Source organism: Diadema antillarum, unplaced genomic scaffold (assembly GCF_040938485.1).
Source record: "Diadema antillarum isolate AM-2024a unplaced genomic scaffold, OU_Dant_1.0 seq00000197_RagTag, whole genome shotgun sequence".
In the NCBI taxonomy this organism is placed as follows: Eukaryota; Metazoa; Echinodermata; class Echinoidea; order Diadematoida; family Diadematidae; genus Diadema; species Diadema antillarum.
The window spans coordinates 1,192,342-1,212,619 of record NW_027271259.1 but is presented as its reverse complement, the minus strand read 5'-3'; the positions used below and the strand labels follow the sequence as shown (position 1 = coordinate 1,212,619).

The window sequence follows — 20,278 nt, the reverse complement described above, 5'->3', positions numbered from 1 at the left end:
CGTCACCGCCAGCAAGCCGGGAAAAGAACAAGACGGAGATTTGAGAAATCTAAAACTATATGCGCAAAAGGAAATAACTCACAAACATCAACTAAAATGAATGTGAAGCTGTGGTGTATGTTAGCAAATTATGCCTCAAACAATTTCGCTTGGGAAAGGCAGGCAGTTTTTAAAAGAAAGCGAACATTTTGGCAGCATGATTGTCATTTGTAATCTTGATTTCACTTTCCGCAGCTTATCCCAGACCAAAAAGGGACAGTAATGGTAGAGCTAGAACAGGTATATCTTGCCATTAGAGAAGGTCTTATCCGTGTGTGAAAATGTGGGAATCGGCAATTCCCCATCTTTTGACACAAAATTTGTCAGGTTTTTGCTGCTCCTCGTCATCTGTATTTATTCAAAGACATTTCCGTCTGAAATGAAGACTGAAATGAGGGAAACGATTCTTTTGTTAGTGACGATACATGAGTACACAATCGTTATAGTCCAGACACCTGAATGTACTCTTTAAGATGCACAGGTGGCGGTGGCGATGATAGGATCAACGGAAGACCTGCGTTCATAGTCCATGTGTAGTAGGTTCATGTTTTGAAATGTGCACGTAAATAATTCCGAACTGGCTTTCACTACATCATGATATTCCGATGTATGCACTCTCCATCCCTCTGTAACAACGTTCCCTTACCTGTCACATGTAATGTATAAACCACATCAATTCACACTAATTGTTTGAACACTTTTCACAATTAATCTTCTTCTTTTTCTGAAATTGCTGTGCATTAGGCCCCCTGTTATTTTCGTTTTCTGATGGGTGACATGAATATTCTTCAAGCTCTTCTTTTTTTTCACTTACAATGTCCGCATTTGCATTAAGATGTATTACACCACATTATACTGAGAAAAAAAAAGGAGGGAGGATCATAAGCTGCATGTACAGTTTCGTCATAATTATGACAGTATGCTTGTAACCGAATAATGGATGATTTTAGTGCTAAGAAAAAAAATGTCCTTTCTTCCTTGTACAATGTACTGGATGACTTCTGTCTCGGGTGTTCAACTCTTGAATGCCTACATATGCCAGGAATTGCCAAATAACGACGCTGTGTTTGTATATTACCTTCATTCTTAAAAGTCTCAGTTGGTTAGTAATTTTCATTCCATTTTATCGTTTATCGTTAAAGCCGCGGGAGAATGACACGGAGGAAGTGGTGGAGCGGCAGACGTGGAGAGGGCGCTTCGACTTTGCCGTTTCTTGCCTTGGATATGCCGTGGGACTATCAAACATTTGGAGGTTCCCATTCCTATGTTACAAGAACGGTGGAGGTATATTGCAATCAATTGTACCTGGGAGGTATTATACATGGAGAAAGTACTACTGCCTTCTAACATAACTAAAGAGGGTGTATCTCATTGGGCTGCAGACTATCTAGTATTTGGTGACCTTGTCTTGACTCGAGACTCCTCAACGTCTCCGCTTTGCACTTTTAACAGCAAAAATAAGAAAAGCACGATCTAGTGCAACATTGTATTTGAAAAATCAGATATGCCAGGTTAAAAGGTTGAGAACTAGCCTGCACATATGTGCTCATCATTGAGAAATGTGGAATTATAAAGGACTACAGATGTGCATGTGAATGATTTTACATTCTTTCCTAAATGAATAACCATTAATTCTTCTAAATAATTCTTTCTTAACAACTAACATTATTTCCCTTAAATCTTGCGTTAAAATGCAACTTGTAATTTCATGAATTGATGCATTTTTCGTCTCCAAAATTCGTCTTGAGGCTAAACCGGAGTCGAGCAATACTATCTAGAATATTTGACATCCATCCTAATGCTTTAGAACGCGGGGATTAAGAAGATAGATAACAGCTCCGTGGTTATTTGTGTGTTGTTTGAAAGTTTGCACAGTGATGTAAATGGGAATAGAGGTTTGCCTGAACACCATCTACATGTATAGTCCTTGATATACTCCACTGCCTCAACTGGCTTTTACTCTATTGGCTCTCTACTAACGGATAAGCAGTATACAACAGGGTTTTTTTTTTTCTCTGTGTGTGTGTGTGTGTGTGTGTGTGTGTGCGCGCGCGCTACATTTAGTCTTTGAGATAAAATATATTTGGCGAAAGAAGGCCCAGAAAGAGCAGAATGTAGTAGGGAATTAAGCGACGTGGGGACTACAGTATAGGGAAGGTAAATAGTGTCAGCCGAAGGGCAGCAGTTGGCTGCAAGTTCTATTCTCTCACAGCTCTTTCCCACAGGAGTCCTCGGATTCACTCCATTATTCTTTCTTTACCCGATTTTTCTTTATTTGCCCCCACCTTCTCTCCCTCACTCTCCCCCCCCCCCCCTTGCCAAGTTTCGTAATACATCGTTTGAAATTTAACTTTTTTTTTTCACTGCTCTTGCTCAACTTCAGGATTTTTCGACTTTCCCCCTTTTCCCTCCTTTCTTTCTGGTTTATCTTTTTTCCCTCCTACCGTCCTCTGAACTATGTATACCTGATTTTTAGTCTTTCTCACAACTGTCCCTGTCTCCTATTGTCCCATTTCCATTATAGTGTAACCTCAACCTCAGCTAAAAACTGTCCTTTGTTTGTCCTTATTTGCCTTCCTTCAACACTACCTTTCGTGTATCATTATTTTTCTTCTTTCATTCTCCCTGTGTGGCTTCTTTCCTCTACTCTCCTCTTTCTATAAAGATCCTTTTTCTTTTATCGCTGAATAACACGCGGGCCTCTCTCCCTCAATAATATTTTATTATTCTTCATTGACAATAACAAGCACCCCGATTAAATTGCTACCTCATAACGGGCTATGAAAAAAAGTTACGATATTGATGATACCATTCGTACTATTTGTGTTATACCTTGTCGTCACAATAGTCAGGAACACGACAGAGACTCCAACTCTCCCGTTTTCGACGGGAGATCTCCCGCCGAAAACCCATTTTTGCAAAATCTCCCGTTCTCCCGTTTGAGATTTAATTTCTCCCGCCCTGGCTCTTTGTCTCCCGTTGGAAAGGATTTCTTATATACATATTTCTATCGTATGTTGAAAAAATAAGCCTTAGATAGCACCAGAGAGCGTCTAGAACCCTGGGAATTTCGCGCTTCGCACACATCAACTTTGAGTCTCCCGTTTGCTAGAGGTTTCAGGCGGGAGAATCTCCAGATCATGAGGTACTTTGGGTTGGAGTCTCTGACACGATATGATTTATTTAGATTAGCCTTCGCAGTCCTCAAAAGAATTGACCTCAATATAACCCAAACTAAAGGGGTTCAAGAGAAGGAGCTCCAACTGGCTGTATTTTTTTTTCAGTTTTCTATGGATGCACAGACAGCATTTCGCAGGGGCATTTTGTGCGTTGATGATTATAATTCAATGCTACCGTATTTCATTGTATTTTATTGTATTTATTTCTGAATATTCTGAAGATTTAGTTCGAAGGTTAACAAAATGTCGGCTTTATTTTGCTTTTTATTCTGTCAAATTAAATGGAATATCACCTAGCAATAAAGCATAGCAACAGAAACCAAAACTTTAAAGATTCATAACCTTTGTATCGATTGTCCGATTTTCTTAGAACTTTCGCTGATGTGTTCTACTAATATTGCTCCTTTCATTCAATCCACGTTGCTCTTTGGGTTTGCGTTCCCTTTAAAAGGATATGGGGTACTCTTCAAGCATTACTCTTTCAGTAATGTGTCACATCAATGTTGAGACATTTAAAGTCGAGTAATTTTGAGTTTCATTAGCCTTCGCGCAATTGTTTTATTCGCACATTACGGTGTCTGTACCAGTAGGACTATGTACCGCTCATCTATTCTCAAGGGGCAGCGAAAAGCAAGTTAAAAAAAAGACTTCCTCAAATAGTGGCTAGTCATTATGCAGTGGCACAGGAATCCATCGTCTGCATCAGTGGGGCAGCTCCAGTTTGACACATACTTTAAATGTTGTTTTTGAGCGCAAATATGATCAAAGGAAAGAAAACTATCGTGACCCCATCTTTTGAACCGCCTTGACCAAAAGTAGCAAAGTGCTCCTTTTATATATATCCAACAAAAAAAAATATCCCGGATCCAAAAGGAGGGCTCGAGTGAGGCTTCCACGACAGGAATCCACCTCCTGCTCTCAAGGATCCAAATCCATATCCATGATACACACTGATTTGAGGGATCATGACTTATATTTTTGTATAGGTTGTAAGCAGAGCAATCTTTAGCACTGCATGCCTATATCATGAATATGTCCAGAAAGTAATAAATACTCAGTTTCTTTGTCAAGCTCAATGCAAACAGAAAAGGTTCACTCCAATGTTTGATATGATTCATCTGCTCAAACGGGCGGCACCTTTTAAGACTCGAGTTTAACCTGTTTCGCTATTTCGACATTTAGGGAATATAAGGGTTGACGTAATCTTTATTATACAAGTGTTATATCGGCGACATTGGTGTCGTGGAATTAGAAATGTGAATAATGTCATCCCCTCACGATCCGTCCATTGTTTCATTTTATCAAAGTATTATAATTTTTTTGAATGTTAACTTTATTTCCACAAAGGCGCCTTCCTTATTCCCTACTGCACCCTTTTGATGTTCGCCTGCATCCCCCTCATTGTCCTGGAGTTTGCCCTCGGTCAGTACAGCAGCAGCAACATGGTGACTGTCTGGAGAGCTTTGCCCATCATGAGAGGTAAACCTGAAAACCACATCAATTACATCATTAATGGTATGGTGATTTTTCACAGCGTGTATAGTATGGCAACCGTACCGCAACATGTACGGTAAGCTTTAAAAATCTTTAAAACCAGGACTGTAGCAATACATGTCATCGATAGAAACTTTTCTCTTGCCCTTTTAAAGGGTGTTGCAAAGGGTGAGCACAGAAAGGTACTCGAAGTCCGGAAAAAGAAACGAATGCCTGCGTAATCTATTGTACTTTTGCTTTCATAGTCTTTGTCACTCCTCAAAGTGGCAATCGTCTACAGTGCTTTGAAGCAATGAAGAGGCAATTCAATCATAATTCCTTCTCCTTGCAATGGAATGCTGTATATAAATCATGTCCCGTTCTCTCTGATAAGACAGAAATCACAATATCAAAATACAAACACACACACAGGTCTGTCCTACTGCCAGTTCTTGTCGTACTCGGTAACCCTCGGCTACTACAACATCATCATCGCTTATTCTATCTACTACTGTTTCGCCTCCTTCACGCGCAACCTGCCGTGGGTGGGATGTGACCACTCGTGGAATACACCGTACTGCAGCGAACATTTGGGGGCTTGTCTGGGAGATGGAGGCATCATTATTGCCAATGGCAGCTGCGCAAACCTGACGATGCTCACAGAAGATGAGCTCGGAGAGTACAACGTTATTGTGCATAATGAGACCTTTGTTGATCTCGGCAACTATACAGACCCCCTAAAGATGAAGAGACGACTACCAAGTGAGGAATACTGGACGTAAGTATTAATAGTATTTCAGTATTAGAGTCTACTTCCGTTCACAAAGAATAAAGTATAGTTGGATATAATCACCATGCGATAATTATGTACAACAGACTCTGGCAACATTCTCTTCGAGCAAAAAGCTTCAAGAGAGCTTCAAGAGAAAGAGGGCCCTCCCCCCCCCCCCCCCAAAAAAAAAAAAAAAGATTGGGGTGGAAGCAGAAAAGGTAAGAAAACATTAAGAATTCATGGCCTTAGACATGGATACGGTGCTCCAAGGTTATTAGTGACCCGAAATTCTTACACAGAGGGGAAAAATGGAAAGACCACAAAGACACACCGGCAACAAAATGCCTTGCTAAAGTGTTGGAGCTGTAAACCCAGTACACGAATTATTGAACTTTAGAAAAGGATTCCGGTTTGCTTCGAGTACATCTTGTAAAACCAGAATCTAAGAATCCTTTGGTGATCATAAAGGAGACTTCCGGATGATTTTCAGACGTTTACATTTGAACAACTATCTATTAGTTATACTGAGTAGGCCTACAAACTTTCAGAATCTATAGTGATCGGGATGAGGAATAAGAATGTTTTAAAAATTGATTGGTTTAACAGATTGCAATGAACAAGGATGATGACATAGCAGCCTCACCAAAAGAATGCAAGGGTCGGGGCTCGAGGAAGCATAGCAAAAGAAGAAGGCGTGCATATATATTATGCAAAGGTGAACCTGTTAAGCAAGCGATATTGTAATGGAATACACTGCTACATTTCTGAAATATGTGAGGGTCCTATGTCATCAACACTGTTCAGTGTAATTCGTTTAAGAGATTTAGAGTATTAGCTTCTCTGCTCAAGGACCACAATAAGGTCCACACATTTATACATGGAGCTATTCATGTACTGCGTGATATGAAATTACCCCCCCCCCCCAAAAAAAAAGTTAATCGTCTTTACTATAAAGTATATAGACGGTGCTCATTATTTTATTTTTTCCCTCATTCGCTTCCTTCCTATGCTTGTCTCATGCCAGGAACCAGTTTCTAAATGAGTCTTCCAGCATATCTGACGTTGGAGGTGTGGTCTGGCAGGTTACCCTTAGCAACCTCTTCGTGTGGGTTATCATGTTCGTCATCATCGCCAAGGGTATCAAGACTTCTGGCAAAGTGAGCTAATGCTAACATTGAAACATTCTCGCAAAAAAAATGACACGCTGTCATTTCGAGAAGCATCTTATTTTCTACATGACTTTGGCTAAAATTTCATCAGGCTCTTTATGTGAAGGGGAAAAAAGCAATAATATGCGTCGCAGCTTCCTATCCTCTTTAGGTAGGACCATTAATGTTTTATTTTTTATGGCAGCAAACTTTATGAGACTTGTGTTGTGGATGTAATGTTAGATGTATAATATGTTGGCAGGGTGTATGGGAGGAGGTACCACAATCAATAAGTTGGCTATGATGACTGCGATCCATCTTTATGCGAGTATCCGACAAAACTGTACTGTATATAGGTGATATTTTGTCTTATGTCTTTAGTAAAATGCACATCATTTTCAATTTTAGGAAACAAACACCCTGCAACCGTATAAAAGTGATGAATATGATGAGAGATTACAGAGATAAAGAATGCAAGAAAGCCAACGTAAATGAATAGCTGGAGATGGATCCATATTAGTTGGAAATAAAGCAATTGACAAAATTAGGAAGCTATTAAAAAAAGGAGGAATGACATAGGTGGATTAACAAAAGTAATGGGAATAAATCGATGAATTGCTATTTTGAGGAAAATGATTCCTTTTGCATTATGTACAGACAGATAACAGGAATAGGACGCATGCAGGGTGTCTATGTGTATATAAGTTCCTGTGTGTGTACGTGTGTGTGTGTGTGTGTGTACGTGTGTGCGTGTGTGTGTGTGTGTGTGTGTGTGTGTGTGTGTGTGTTAAGGGTGGGGGTCATGAGTTCGTTGGAAGTACTTGTGAATGTTGAGGTAGGGGAGGTGTACATGGCGTTCATACCTCCCATGCAGACCTGAGTGGATGTTGGGGAGATGGGATATAATTCTGGAAGTATCCTTGCTCTTACTTATTGACTATAAGTAGTAAATTTTATATAATTATACGAATGCATCGCAGCTTTCCTGGTTTCCTTCCTCTTTAGATAGGTCCATTAATGTTTTGTTTTGTTTTGTTTTGTTTTTATGCAGCAAACTTTATGAGACTTGTGTTGTAGATGTTATTGTTAGATGTTGTAGAATTATGAATGCTTCAGATATGCATTGAAATATGAATGCTGAAGTATTCAAAACTCACTCACACACGCACACACTCATACATTCAATTCTTAGTAAAACAATCATTTTACATAGTGCGCCAAGATTTCGGAATTGAATAGGTCAAGCTCGGCTTCTGTGCAAAAAAATAAGAAAAAAAAAGAAAAAAGCCTGAAAAATAAGGTCAGCCTTGGTGACATAGTCACTATTTCCATTTCATTTTTTGTCCCCGCCGAACGAGTTCGAGCAGGGGACTATGAAACGGGCTCCGTACGTGTGTGTGTCCGTGTGTCCGTCCGTCCGTGTGTCCGTCCGTCCGTGTGTCCGTCCGTCCGTGTGTCCGTGTGTGCGTCCGTGTGTGATCAAAATCTTCAATTTGCTACTTCTCTGTCATTTATGAGCCAATTTTGATTCTGTTTGCTTTATATGATAGCACTACATGGGAGCTTTGAAACTTCTACACAGAATTTCAGTCGTGACCTTTGACCTTGACCTTTGACCTATATTGTACATTTTGCTACAAAATGCTACTCCTTCGCCATTTCTAACCCGATTTCGATTCCGTTTGCTTTATGTGATGGCACTAGGTGAGGGCTTCAAAACTTCTACACAGAATTTTGACCTTTGACTTCTTTGACCTTTGACCTTGATTTTTTGACCTATATTGTACATTTTGCTACAAAATGCTACTCCTTCGCCATTTCTAACCCGATTTCGATTCCGTTTGCTTTATGTGATGGCACTAGGTGAGGGCTTCAAAACTTCTACACAGAATTTTGACCTTTGACTTCTTTGACCTTTGACCTTGATTTTTGACCTATATTGTACATTTTGCTACGAAATGCTACTCCTTCGCCATTTTTAACCCGATTTCGATTCCGTTTGCTTTATATGATGGCACTAGTTGAGGGCTTCAAAACTTCTACACAGAATTTTGACCTTTGACTTCTTTGACCTTTGACCTTGATTTTTGACCTATATTGTGCATTTTGCTACAGAATGCTACTCCTTCGCCATTTCTAACCCGATTTCGATTCCGTTTGCTTTATGTGATAGCACTAGGTGAGGGCTTCAAAACTTCTACACAGAATTTTGACCTTTGTCTTCTTTGACCTTTGACCTTGATTTTTGACCTATATTGTACATTGGCTACAAAATGCTACTCCTTCGCCATTTCTAACCCAATTTCGATTCCATTTGCTTTATGTGATGGCACTAGGTGAGGGCTTCAAAACTTCTACACAGAATTTTGACCTTTGACTTCTTTGACCTTTGACCTTGATTTTTGACCTATATTGTACATTTTGCTACGAAATGCTACTCCTTCGCCATTTTTAACCCGATTTCGATTCCGTTTGCTTTATATGATGGCACTAGTTGAGGGCTTCAAAACTTCTACACAGAATTTTGACCTTTGACTTCTTTGACCTTTGACCTTGATTTTTGACCTATATTGTGCATTTTGCTACAGAATGCTACTCCTTCGCCATTTCTAACCCGATTTCGATTCCGTTTGCTTTATGTGATAGCACTAGGTGAGGGCTTCAAAACTTCTACACAGAATTTTGACCTTTGTCTTCTTTGACCTTTGACCTTGATTTTTGACCTATATTGTACATTGGCTACAAAATGCTACTCCTTCGCCATTTCTAACCCAATTTCGATTCCATTTGCTTTATGTGATGGCACTAGGTGAGGGCTTCAAAACTTCTACACAGAATTTTGACCTTTGACTTCTTTGACCTTTGACCTTGATTTTTTATCTATATTGCACATTTTGTTACAAAATGCTACTTCCGGCGGGGACATATGTTACGCACCGCGTAATTTCTACTTTTCCTTGTTTTTTCTAATTTGAGCTTCGCATGTCTAAATCTAGCGGAAGAGTGGGTCTTACGCATAAGAAACCCATTGGCCCGAATTCACGAAGGTGGTACAATTGAAACCATGGTGTATACCGTGAACAATTTGTATAGAGCTCCAAGTGTCGCAAGGCCTATTTCGTTACGACATCAGTCATTTCGTAACGAAATGACAACATTTCGTCGACGAAATAATCATTTCTTCAACGAAATGACTGATTCATCGACGAAATGACTGATTTCGTAACGAAATAGGCCATGCGACACTTGGCGCTCCATATAAATTGTCCATAGTTTAAACAATGGTTTCAATTGTAACACCTTCATGAATTTGGGCCCGAATGTCTAGATAGATTTACGTGAACACTAACATTACGATAATACAATAATAATAGGGTATTATTTACCTAGGGTAGCCTCTTCAGTGTTACCACTGCTCTACCAGAGGGCCCTGCCATTATTATTAACCTAGCATTGCCAGGTACCCATTTATACACCTAGGTCGAGAGGGACATGGTGGGTAAAAGCATTTTGTCCAAGGACGTAAGCACTGGGCAGGATTCGAACTCGGGTCCTCCGATCGGGAGTCGAGAGTCTTATCCACTATGCCACATCGCCCCCACTAACATTCTGTCCCAACATTCTGTCCCAATAGACACTGATAGATTTGAGCGATCACTTGACAGGACAAGCCAATCATGTGACATGAACATGAATCGTCATCCACTCCATACAGTATGTCATGCCAGTCACTAGTTTCGACCAGGTCTGGACATTATACAGCGACACTGCGACAGTGTCGCGACAACGTCCAGAAAACAAATTTCTTCTAAAATTCCCATAAAATCGCCGGAAAGAGCGAGGGGTACAGCAGGGCTCGACACTAACGGTGGCCCGGTGGCCCGGGGCCACCAAAAATGAAAGTCGGGCCACCAAATTTCAAAAAAGGGCAAATTTGGTGGCCCGCCTCGGGCCACCAAAATTCTTTGAAAATTATGTCAATAAATTCGTAACTTTTTGCGCCGGAAATAAGCAGTTAAATTTGTTTAAAGGATGGATGAAAAGGACTGAATGAGTGCCTGAGAGTGAGTGTTGCAATTTTGTTGAATTTTATTTATGAGTAGATATGTCCAACTTCTAATTCTTACTATCATAAAACTTAAATATTTGATTCATTAAAACAAAGGACTTTTAATGTTTTTTATTGTTTTCTTTTCGGGACACCAAATTTTTCTCTCGGGCCACCAAATATTTGAAATTTAGGATTTTGGTGGCCCCATCGGGCCACCAAACAAAAAAGTTAGTGTCGAGCCATGGGTACAGACACTCACCGAAAACCTTACCAGTGTACAAAGTAGGTTTCCACGAAGGGTAATGTAATAGTACGCATGCAGGTTGAGGATATGAAATGAATGTTACCACAGCCGCGTTCTCATAGAAAGTTGCAAGGCTAGTGTCTGTGTAGTTACATTGTATACCCTAACTGGCTCAGATAGAATCTGGCAAACTGTACCGTGACAACGTGCGACGATATGCTGGGACCGTTTAAACAGGTAGGGTGGGGGAAAAAGTTACCCTGATGTTACCTGGACGTTGTCGCGGTAGCTCTTGTTTAAAAGGCTCTGTTAAAAGGAGACTCCAGGGATAACAATGTGGATAACACCACTGCCTAGCTCTTTCTGTCAAGTGAGCGCATTTTTTAAGTATTTCTTTTTTGTGAGGCTTGTGCAATCCACTTATCAGTGGCGGATCCAGAGGGGGCGCAACCGGCGCACGCCCCCTTTATTTTTCGTTAAAAACAAAAGAAATAAAAAGAAATACATTTAATGAAACCCGGAAGTGGCATCAGCAATATTAGTCAACCCCCCCCCCTTTTTTTTTTTTTTACAGAATGCCTGGATCCGCCCCTGCTTATTAAATGTTTTTCCGTGATACAGTACACATCCGCTGTACAACTGGTTACTTTGTGACATGATGGATGTGATGGTCTGTATTCTTTTTATAGGTTGTGTATTTCACCGCTCTCTTTCCTTACGTGATGCTGACAGCGCTCCTCATTCGAGCTGTAACTCTGGATGGTTATTACGAAGGCATTATTTTCTACCTTAAGCCCAACTGGACAAAGATCGCATCCCCACTGGTAAGCAAGGAGACGATAAAGAGCAAATGAAAGAGAAGATAAAAAGTATGCATGTTTACAGCACATGTTTACATAATCATGTAATTGGCATCTTTGAATACATAATAGTAATTATAATAATAACAATAATAATAATAAAAAATATAATAATAATAATAATAATAATAATAATAATAATAATAGTAATAATAATAATAATAACGTCTTATTTATTCGGGGTAGCCTCTTCAGTGTTGCCACTGCTTTACCAGAGGGCCCTGCCATTATTATTACCCCAGCGATGCCAGGTACCCATTTATACACCAGGGTCAAGAGGGACATAGTGGGTAAAAACATCTTGTCCAAGGACATAAGCACTGGGCGGGAATCGAACTCGGGTCGTCCGATTAGGAGTCGGGAGTCTTATCCACTATGCCACAGCGCCCCCAACGAAAATAGTGTAGCTGTAAAACATGGATCCATTGACTGGCCTATCCGTGTGGCAGAACCAGTATGCCAAATGTTAAAAAAAAAAAAAAAAAAAAAAAAAAATCGAGTGGTGGCATAGAACATGGGATTATAATGAAATGAACTGGCGAGACCTCATCTCGTGAACCAAATGGACCATTTCTGTAATGTACATTACAATTGATTGATCCGAATTTCTTTTTCAGTATGTAGCCTTATATAGAAACGACGCGTTACAAATCTGCTTTCCCCCGCCCCGTTAAGTTCCTTGAGCAGAAAAAAAAAGAACGTTATAGTTGATAGATAGGGGAAGTTTCCGGCAAGTTTTGTGGTAAGCTCTTCTAAGCAATGCTTGCATAGAATTTAAATGTATTTCATGGTCTATTTTACAAGAGTTTTAGCTGCAGGTATAGATACACTGAAAGAATTCATGGCAATATCATTTAAAAACGAAACATTTCAGAGGAAGTATGTCTGATTCGACTCTGCGTAATTTATAACCAATATGTTTGTCCGTGGTACGTTTCAAATACTGTTAGAATTTTCTCCAAATGTGTACTACATAACCGATTTTTTTTTTTTTTTTTTTTTGTCATTCGATGTTTTTGATTATCGGAAGAACAAGTGTGACCTCATCATGCGTTTCCCTCATATAATATTGCCTTGCCACAATTGTTTCATCATTTTCCATGCGATGAAAGAACATCATTCATCTCACTCCTTCTCATCCAACTTTCTATAGCCGTGGAAAGATGCTGCGCAACAGGTTTTCTTTTCGGCCGGGGCTGGCGGTGGTAGCTTACTCACTCTGAGTTCCTTCAACAATTTCCACAATACTTTTATCAAGTTAGTAAATGCCGCTTTAAACAGTCATTCAGTAATATGTGATCTAACTTGTATGTTTCACTAACTGATTGAATACATAACATTTGAAGGAGTGCATACAAATTAACATTTGAAGAGTGTTATCCCAAAACGAGCTTAATCTATTTTGTTAAGTTGAGTTTTTATAATTAAAGCTGCTAAAAACAAAGAATAATTATGATAACAAAATACAGGACATTCTTTATCATAACTTCTAGAATATTCTTCGTTACGTTACAAGTGAGGTATTACTGGAAAGGTTTAGTTTTACTCTGATGATGGACTAACTTAGAAATGTTTGAAATGGTGCTTAGACCCCGTTTACAGTGCGAGGCTCGGCCGCGGCTCGGCCGCGGCCACTTTCATTTCAGTGTAAACGCGCAAAAGACCAAATGCGAGGCCAAAATTGGCCTCGCATTTGGCCACGCTCTGGAGGTGGTCTCGGCCGCGGCCGAGCCCGGCCTTTTCTCAGTGTAAACGCAAACTGGGCCAAATGCGCGGCCAATTTTAGTCTGGCTTCCAAACCCTCTGCTGTACTATTTCGCTGTTCAGGATATTAACTCCCTCAGTGTCGAAAACTAGTGTAGTTTAGGGTGGTTTTGTCCTGCAAAGGACTTTTTTTCCTTCGGCAAAGGCCTTTGCCCGAACGGTGACTTCGTCGCCACGGAATTCATTTGGCAAAGGGTCTGAAAACCAGACAGTACCAAATTGCGTTTGTTTACAAGCAGAGCGCCACTACGACAAAATATTGAAAGGTTTGAATCAAAAGCGCGACCGAGCCCAGCCCGGCAGTGTAAACGGACAAAATTGCGGGGCCCGGCCTCGCAATGGAGACTGGGCTCGGCCGCGGCTCGGCCCAGCCCCGCACTGTAAACGTTGTCTTAGACAATTTGGCAATAGAACTCTTCCTTTGAAGGAGTGCATTGCAAATTCACATTATTTTTGTGCCCATGTATGTTTGGTGTGTGTCTGTGTGTTTGGACGCGCGCGCGCAACACACTGTCTATATGCATGATATTTCATGATTACACATGGTGATAAAAAAAAAGTTTTAACTCCTAACAAAATTTCACCTCGTGCGAAATCATTTGAGCTTTGTCCGAGTCATGAATGCAAATTGTATATTTGGATATGATTAGTAGATAAATTAGATAACGATTTACGGTATGAAATTTAACTTGCCTGTATGAATGGGAAATACTGTATATTGTTTCTCTTACGTATGGGAATGAACCAGTGGCTGTCATACATTGTAATGGTGTGTGTTTATGAGATACATTTGAAATAAGTATGTATGGGTCAGCCAGGACTGCAAACCCAATATGCGTGAATTTTGTTTCGTTCCTTTAAGAAATTTCACTTCTCGAAATGACCACTGTCGCACCTACCATTGCCTACATGTTCTGTCCTTCTATTATGTTTTTTTCTTTCGGTGTATCCCGTCCCACCTTCTTCCTTTTCTTCTTCAATCTCGTCCTTTTCCAACCTTGCCTCTTCATCCTCCATTCTTCCAGCGATTCAATGCTCGTTGCAGTCGGCAACAGTCTCACCAGCTTCTACGGTGGCTTTGCAGTCTTTGCCATTCTCGGGTACATGTCCAAACAAAGTGGGACCCCAATCAAAGACGTCGTCAGAGGAGGTAGGGGTAGTTGAAGCGGGGATAGTGATGTAGGACTGGTAATGAGCGGAAGACTGCTTCATGAAGTAAATAAGAATGTTCAGTTTCCCTCCAAATCATAACCTCCACTGATTCACTCTATCTGCACTTCAAGATTCAAGTTGTTGGAAACATGTTTGTTTTTCCTCGTTGTTGTTGTTTTATTTCAATTGTGTTTAATTCTCATTAATCAAAAGATAATGCATAATGCAAATTATAAATTGTCAATCTAAATCGTTAAACAATTTCATTAAATACATATCACAGAGTGTAATGTAAAATATATGTGCAGATATATGTATAACGCGAAAAAATGTACAATATGCAATGGTAACAAAGAGATAAATTTAGCGATGGAAAAAGAGTGAACTATTGAAAAGCGCACCTTGTACGACGTGGATCATGAAAAAAAGGCATATGTTTACATACTGTATTTATAACTCTGGATCTAGCTCTAGAGAGACAGCGTGTGTGAAGTGTTGACTAAACAATATCAGCAGCAAAGCTTGCAATTAGATAATATTGTTGAACTATTAAGGAGACGTAGATGGTCCTTTTAAGGTCGTATGTCTCCTCGAATTTGGTGATTATGACCATTTGTCTCCCTAAAGCTGGATCCCTATATTTTTCCAAAATAGTTTTTGTGTCGTTAGAGCATATTTTAACAATTATACATTTGTTGAAAAAAGTCATAAGAGCGTTATAAGAGCGTTGTCTGTACTTGTACTTGGTCACCTGGTTGTATCATAAATGCGCAGTGTGTGAAAGTTGGCAACTTCGTGTCGTTTGATCATCCCTTGTTTTCCCATTTTCTGTGTTTCAGGCTTCGGACTTGTGTTTGTGGTTTGCCCCGCTGCACTAGCGGAGTTCCCCGGAGCTCCTGCCTGGTCGGCGCTTTTCTTCTTTATGCTGTTTCTTCTTGCTTTGGATAGTCAGGTAAGATAATTTTAGAAATAATCAGGATAGACCATCCTGTATATGATGATTATAATGATCGTTTCATTTTATTCACAAGTTACAAATAGATATAGTAAGCCCTTTTTATAACTAATTATTCTTGCCTTTTTCCGAATTTTGTGAAATTTTTCCGCAACAAGACGTTTCTTAACTCCAAAAGTAACAAAAAATGTTTTGTTACAAGACCTTGGGTTTTTAATTCATTTGCGGAGATCGCTGTCAACCTTCTTTTCATAGAAAACAAAAATGAAATAGATAATTCAAAGCTGTGAATGACCGGTAATTCCTCATCATACTCAAAAAACAACTAGAATAGTGTCCTTAGAGTAGCACAGGCTATGTCTCGTCTTTTCAGATCTGATGGACAAAAATAACATTTTCATTATTTTTTATGCTTCGTTCGCCATTCACTACAGTTTGTCTGCCTGGAGGCCGTGATCACAGTGTTCCTGGACCACTTTCCCAAACTGCGAAAATGGCGCGTGATTGTTGTAGCGGTTTCCTGTATCGTCTGCTTTCTGACCAGCTTCAGCTACATGACAAATGTGAGCAAGCATCACCTTCTATATTTGAATTTGACCAGCGTATTACAACAAACCTACTTGGCCCATGACCAACAGAGTCACGCCAATCAAAGATAAAGTAATGTACATTAATCGCTTCAATTGGTAAAACAAATCCTGCCACCTTGGTATCGTCTCGAAGAGCAACGTTCACAACTTGCATTAAGATGGAGTGCTGCACTGACTCAATGTTTGCTGAACCTTGAAGTCACACCGGTAAAATACAAATTAATGGATTGGATGCACAAAACGAGCCAATCACTTTGAAATTGAAAGACTTAAGTTAAGTCGAAATAAAAAAAAAGGAAAAATAAACAAACCAAAACAAACCTGAAATAATGTGTTCTCTGTTATACAATGCATTTCGGTCACAATGATGTCATAACTGCATATCACTACTTTAATGAGAGTACATGTAGTCCTACTAGGAATACAATTTTGGGAGACAGTAGCGTTTTACACATTGAGCAACGTTGAGCGGTGTATAATTTACGGCCTGTGGGGTTTGTTCTGAATTGAACTTCGTATTAATTCGTTCGACACCCTTTCGTTTCCACTTTGATGTGTGGTGAGTTTGCGTGATTTCGTCGTTTCTCCTATCAGTAAAGACCTGTTTGGAAATGTACTACATGTATTTAAGCACTTGGTCAAGAATGTTGACGAATGAAATATCATATTTTCTCTTATGGCCTCGCGACCTTCCTCCAAATAAGATTTTGTTTAGCATGCTTTTGATATCAACGAGGCTGTTGGAGCACACGTGCGAAATTCCAACCTCAAATCGGTTACCACTAGATTTAAGGAAACCCATCGAAACACTAGAGTGGAGAGGGACATTGCTGGCAATGTACCTTCTCTCCTATTGACAAGAAAATCATGAAAGGGCTTCAACCTGGAGTTTTTATTTGTAATTGGGCATCCAAGTAGACTATGACACCTCGCTTTGTTTTCAAAGTGTTTCTGTATGTGCACTACTGTTTACAAGTGAACGCGCCGAAGCAGTCACAAAAGTCAAATTTTACATATTGTATACCCAACGATGTTCAGTTGGTAGTAGTGCGGAATTGCAGGAAATCATAACAATACCAATAGCCTTGCATTTTTTTTTAATTCAGTATTATAGTCTAATCATGGCATTGCATGGTGGGGTCACTGTGGCATAGTGGATAAGACTCTCGACTTCCAATCAGAGGACCCTAGTTCGATTCCAGCCAGTGCAATGCTTGTGTAAACGTGCTTGGACAAGATGTCTTTGCCAACAATCACTGTCCCTCTCGATCCAGATATTTAAGTGGGTATACTTAGCAACACCAGCGGTAATACTGATCACAGGGCCGTCTGGTATAGAGAGTGGCGATACTGAAGAGGCTACCCTGGGTACGGAAGACCATAATAAATTCTTATTTTTTTCTTACGATGTACTTTGTCGTTTCGCATTATGTTTTCATGTACGGAATTGCAGTATATTGCATGATCTTGTATTGGATGATGTCGTATTCTCACATACTTATTTTCACCATGCTACTATCGACCCAAGGCCGGACCCTACTGGGTAGCACTGATCGACAGCTACGCCTCGGGCTGGATTTCCATCATCAGTGGACTGGCCCTCCCGCTTTCCTTCGGTTGGGTTTACGGCATACGACGCCTCAAGAACGACATACGGGCCATGCTCGGCAGCAAGCTTGTTGATCATTGGTCCTTCATGTACTGGCAGCTCTCGTGGCTTTTCTTCACTCCTGCCATTTTGCTGGTAAAGTCAAGTTACAAAAGAGAAATGCTGCCAGCTTTTGATAACACGGACGTTTTGCTCATGTGTTTGTTTTACGCAAATCCTTTCCAGAAGTTTATTTTGCGAGTTCGTTGTGACCTATCACGCCACTGGCGATACCGACCAAATATTGCGTTTGAAATATGAAATAAAACGGAATTAGAAAAAACATGTTCCTCATCTTGTTGAGCATTGATTATTTTGAAGATTTTCCCCTTCCTTTTCTTAATTCCTTAATACGTCAGTGTGCACATCTTCAAATTCCCGACTTTTCACATTAAAGACTTCAAACATCAAGAGCAAAGATGATTGAGATCGGGGTAGTATAGTCACAGTCTCCCTACACAGTGTAATGAGAATTGTTGCTACAGCCAATCCCGTCCTGTTATTAATCCATTCGATCATACAGATCATCCTCGTTTACAACATCACCAACTGGTCGAAGCCGGAGTACAACGGACCATTTCCTGCCTGGTGTCACGTGATTGGCTGGCTCTTCATTGTGGGAACAATGATCTTCATCCCAGCCGTTTGGATTTACGACTTAGTGCGGACACGGGGAACATTTCGGCAGGTGGGTATATTCATTAGCAATGTATCATGATAGAGACTGCTGAGACTAGCAAGAAAAGAGAACTCAACTCCATAATGAAGTTATCCGTGATTATATTTACTGTAAGTTTCGTTAGATCGGATTGAGAATGAGAAAGTTAACTTAGTTATGAATTTGCTCTGAGTGCATAGCGTTGTAAACACTGTCCAAATTCCCTAGCGCAGAATGGTTAGATGTTTTCAGGAAAGTATCGTACTCAAACCAGATAAGGTTATGATGTCATTGCCTCACTATTGCCCCGATGGCTCAGACGGAAGCACAATTCGTGTATTACCAAAAAAAAAAAAGAAGTTCAACAATGGCTTGATAGTCCCTCGTTGAAGTAGTCACTATATAGCTTCATTATTAAAGCTCTGGATTTTCTTTTAAAATTATAAGTGAATTAAGATATTGATTTATCTTTTATGACTCCATAACGAATTTGTACAGATTTTCGCGCATATTTCTTAGAGAATTTAACGTGAATGGAAGAACAGAAAACATTGCGGTTTTTTATGTATCAAATTGGAATTAACTAGGCATAATGAACCATGAGGTAATCTAACTCAAGAAAATGAATCGGTAACAATAATGAAGTTTTTTTTTTTTTCTTGTTGAAAGCCCGCCACTGCTTTTAGAATATAAAATGAAGAACGTGCCTTTAACCAGACCAATCGAGAACGATGTTTTCGCGATGTCAAAATTATCGTGCTTTCAAAGTATGTCGAATGCAATCTGAAGTATTGATTTCTATCATGCATCAGCGCCTCCGCGTCCTCACCCGACCGGTGGACGACTGGGGACCCGCTAACCTCGAGGATCGTATCGAAGCCTACTGGGTGCACGTTCAAAATGGAACCACTATGGGGGGCAGCTTCCATCCCGAGAAGGCCCCGCTACCGTATTCTAAGGACCCGCTCGGGACCGAGCTCCACCCGCTGAATGCTGCTGCACGAGTGAATGATGAAAGTTAAGTTCAGGTGTGAAAAGTTTTGGAGTCTTTCAAGTGAGATACTCTTTCGAATGTGCCCATGCATGGTGCCTACATCATTAGATTGGCCTTCGTGAAAAAGCACGACATATTTCTTTAAAGTTGCAAGTAAGCATTTGCAAGGGTATATAAGGCAATATTTGCGATGCGTGTTTGTTTTTTGTTTTTTGTTTTTTGTTTTTGTTTTTGTTTGTTTTTTTTTTGTTTTTTTAGCACATGTAGAAATTCCATAAAGCAACCATTATGGATGTATAACCCTAAGTCTCTTTTCATTCCTGCTGCTGGGATGTGAATTGTAAGCTAAGAGAAGAGAAAAAAACCGACATCATAGAAAGTTTACAGGTCGGAAGTTTTTATTTCCTTCGCTGTCCTTTGATTGAAATAGCAGATGCCTTGTCGTAATTTGTGTATGAAAGGCTGTACAATTACCTTTATCATTATGTAGCTTTATTATGGACGTATTTACATTGATTCTAACATGTTGTCGGTACTACTAACATTTTCTACTTGCTCTTAGGTTCCTTCACATTACAACGTTTCCATATAGAAATTCGAAATGAGAATTTATAATTTACTAATCCAAACTTCAAACTACTTTAATATTGTTATCTACTACGACCTGTAGTTTCTTCAATTTCTTTTGAGGGCCTAATGATATATCAGTTTAAATAAAAAAGGAATAAAGAGAGAAATTAAAATATAGTGT

General features: G+C 39.8%; 1 protein-coding gene across 1 annotated transcript; it reads left to right on the top strand.

Annotated features, from left to right (window-relative positions):
* The first annotated feature begins 261 nt into the window (after positions 1-261).
* LOC139728772 (sodium- and chloride-dependent neutral and basic amino acid transporter B(0+)-like) lies at positions 262-19,555 on the top strand. Its single transcript, XM_071639712.1, has 13 exons — positions 262-279; positions 1,182-1,323; positions 4,566-4,697; positions 5,124-5,469; positions 6,488-6,620; positions 11,596-11,730; positions 12,920-13,023; positions 14,556-14,680; positions 15,522-15,634; positions 16,072-16,200; positions 17,756-17,971; positions 18,399-18,563; positions 19,346-19,555. The coding sequence occupies exons 1-13, from the start codon at positions 262-264 to the stop codon at positions 19,553-19,555; spliced, it is 1,968 nt and encodes a 655-aa protein (XP_071495813.1).
* The last annotated feature ends 723 nt before the right edge of the window (positions 19,556-20,278 follow it).

Excerpts from the sequence above, each read along its gene's own strand:
- LOC139728772 (XM_071639712.1), top strand. Across the intron at positions 4,698-5,123 it reads AGCTTTGCCCATCATGAGAG|GTCTGTCCTACTGCCAGTTC; the intron begins GTAAACCTGAAA and ends ACACACACACAG. Across the intron at positions 18,564-19,345 it reads CACGGGGAACATTTCGGCAG|CGCCTCCGCGTCCTCACCCG; the intron begins GTGGGTATATTC and ends ATCATGCATCAG.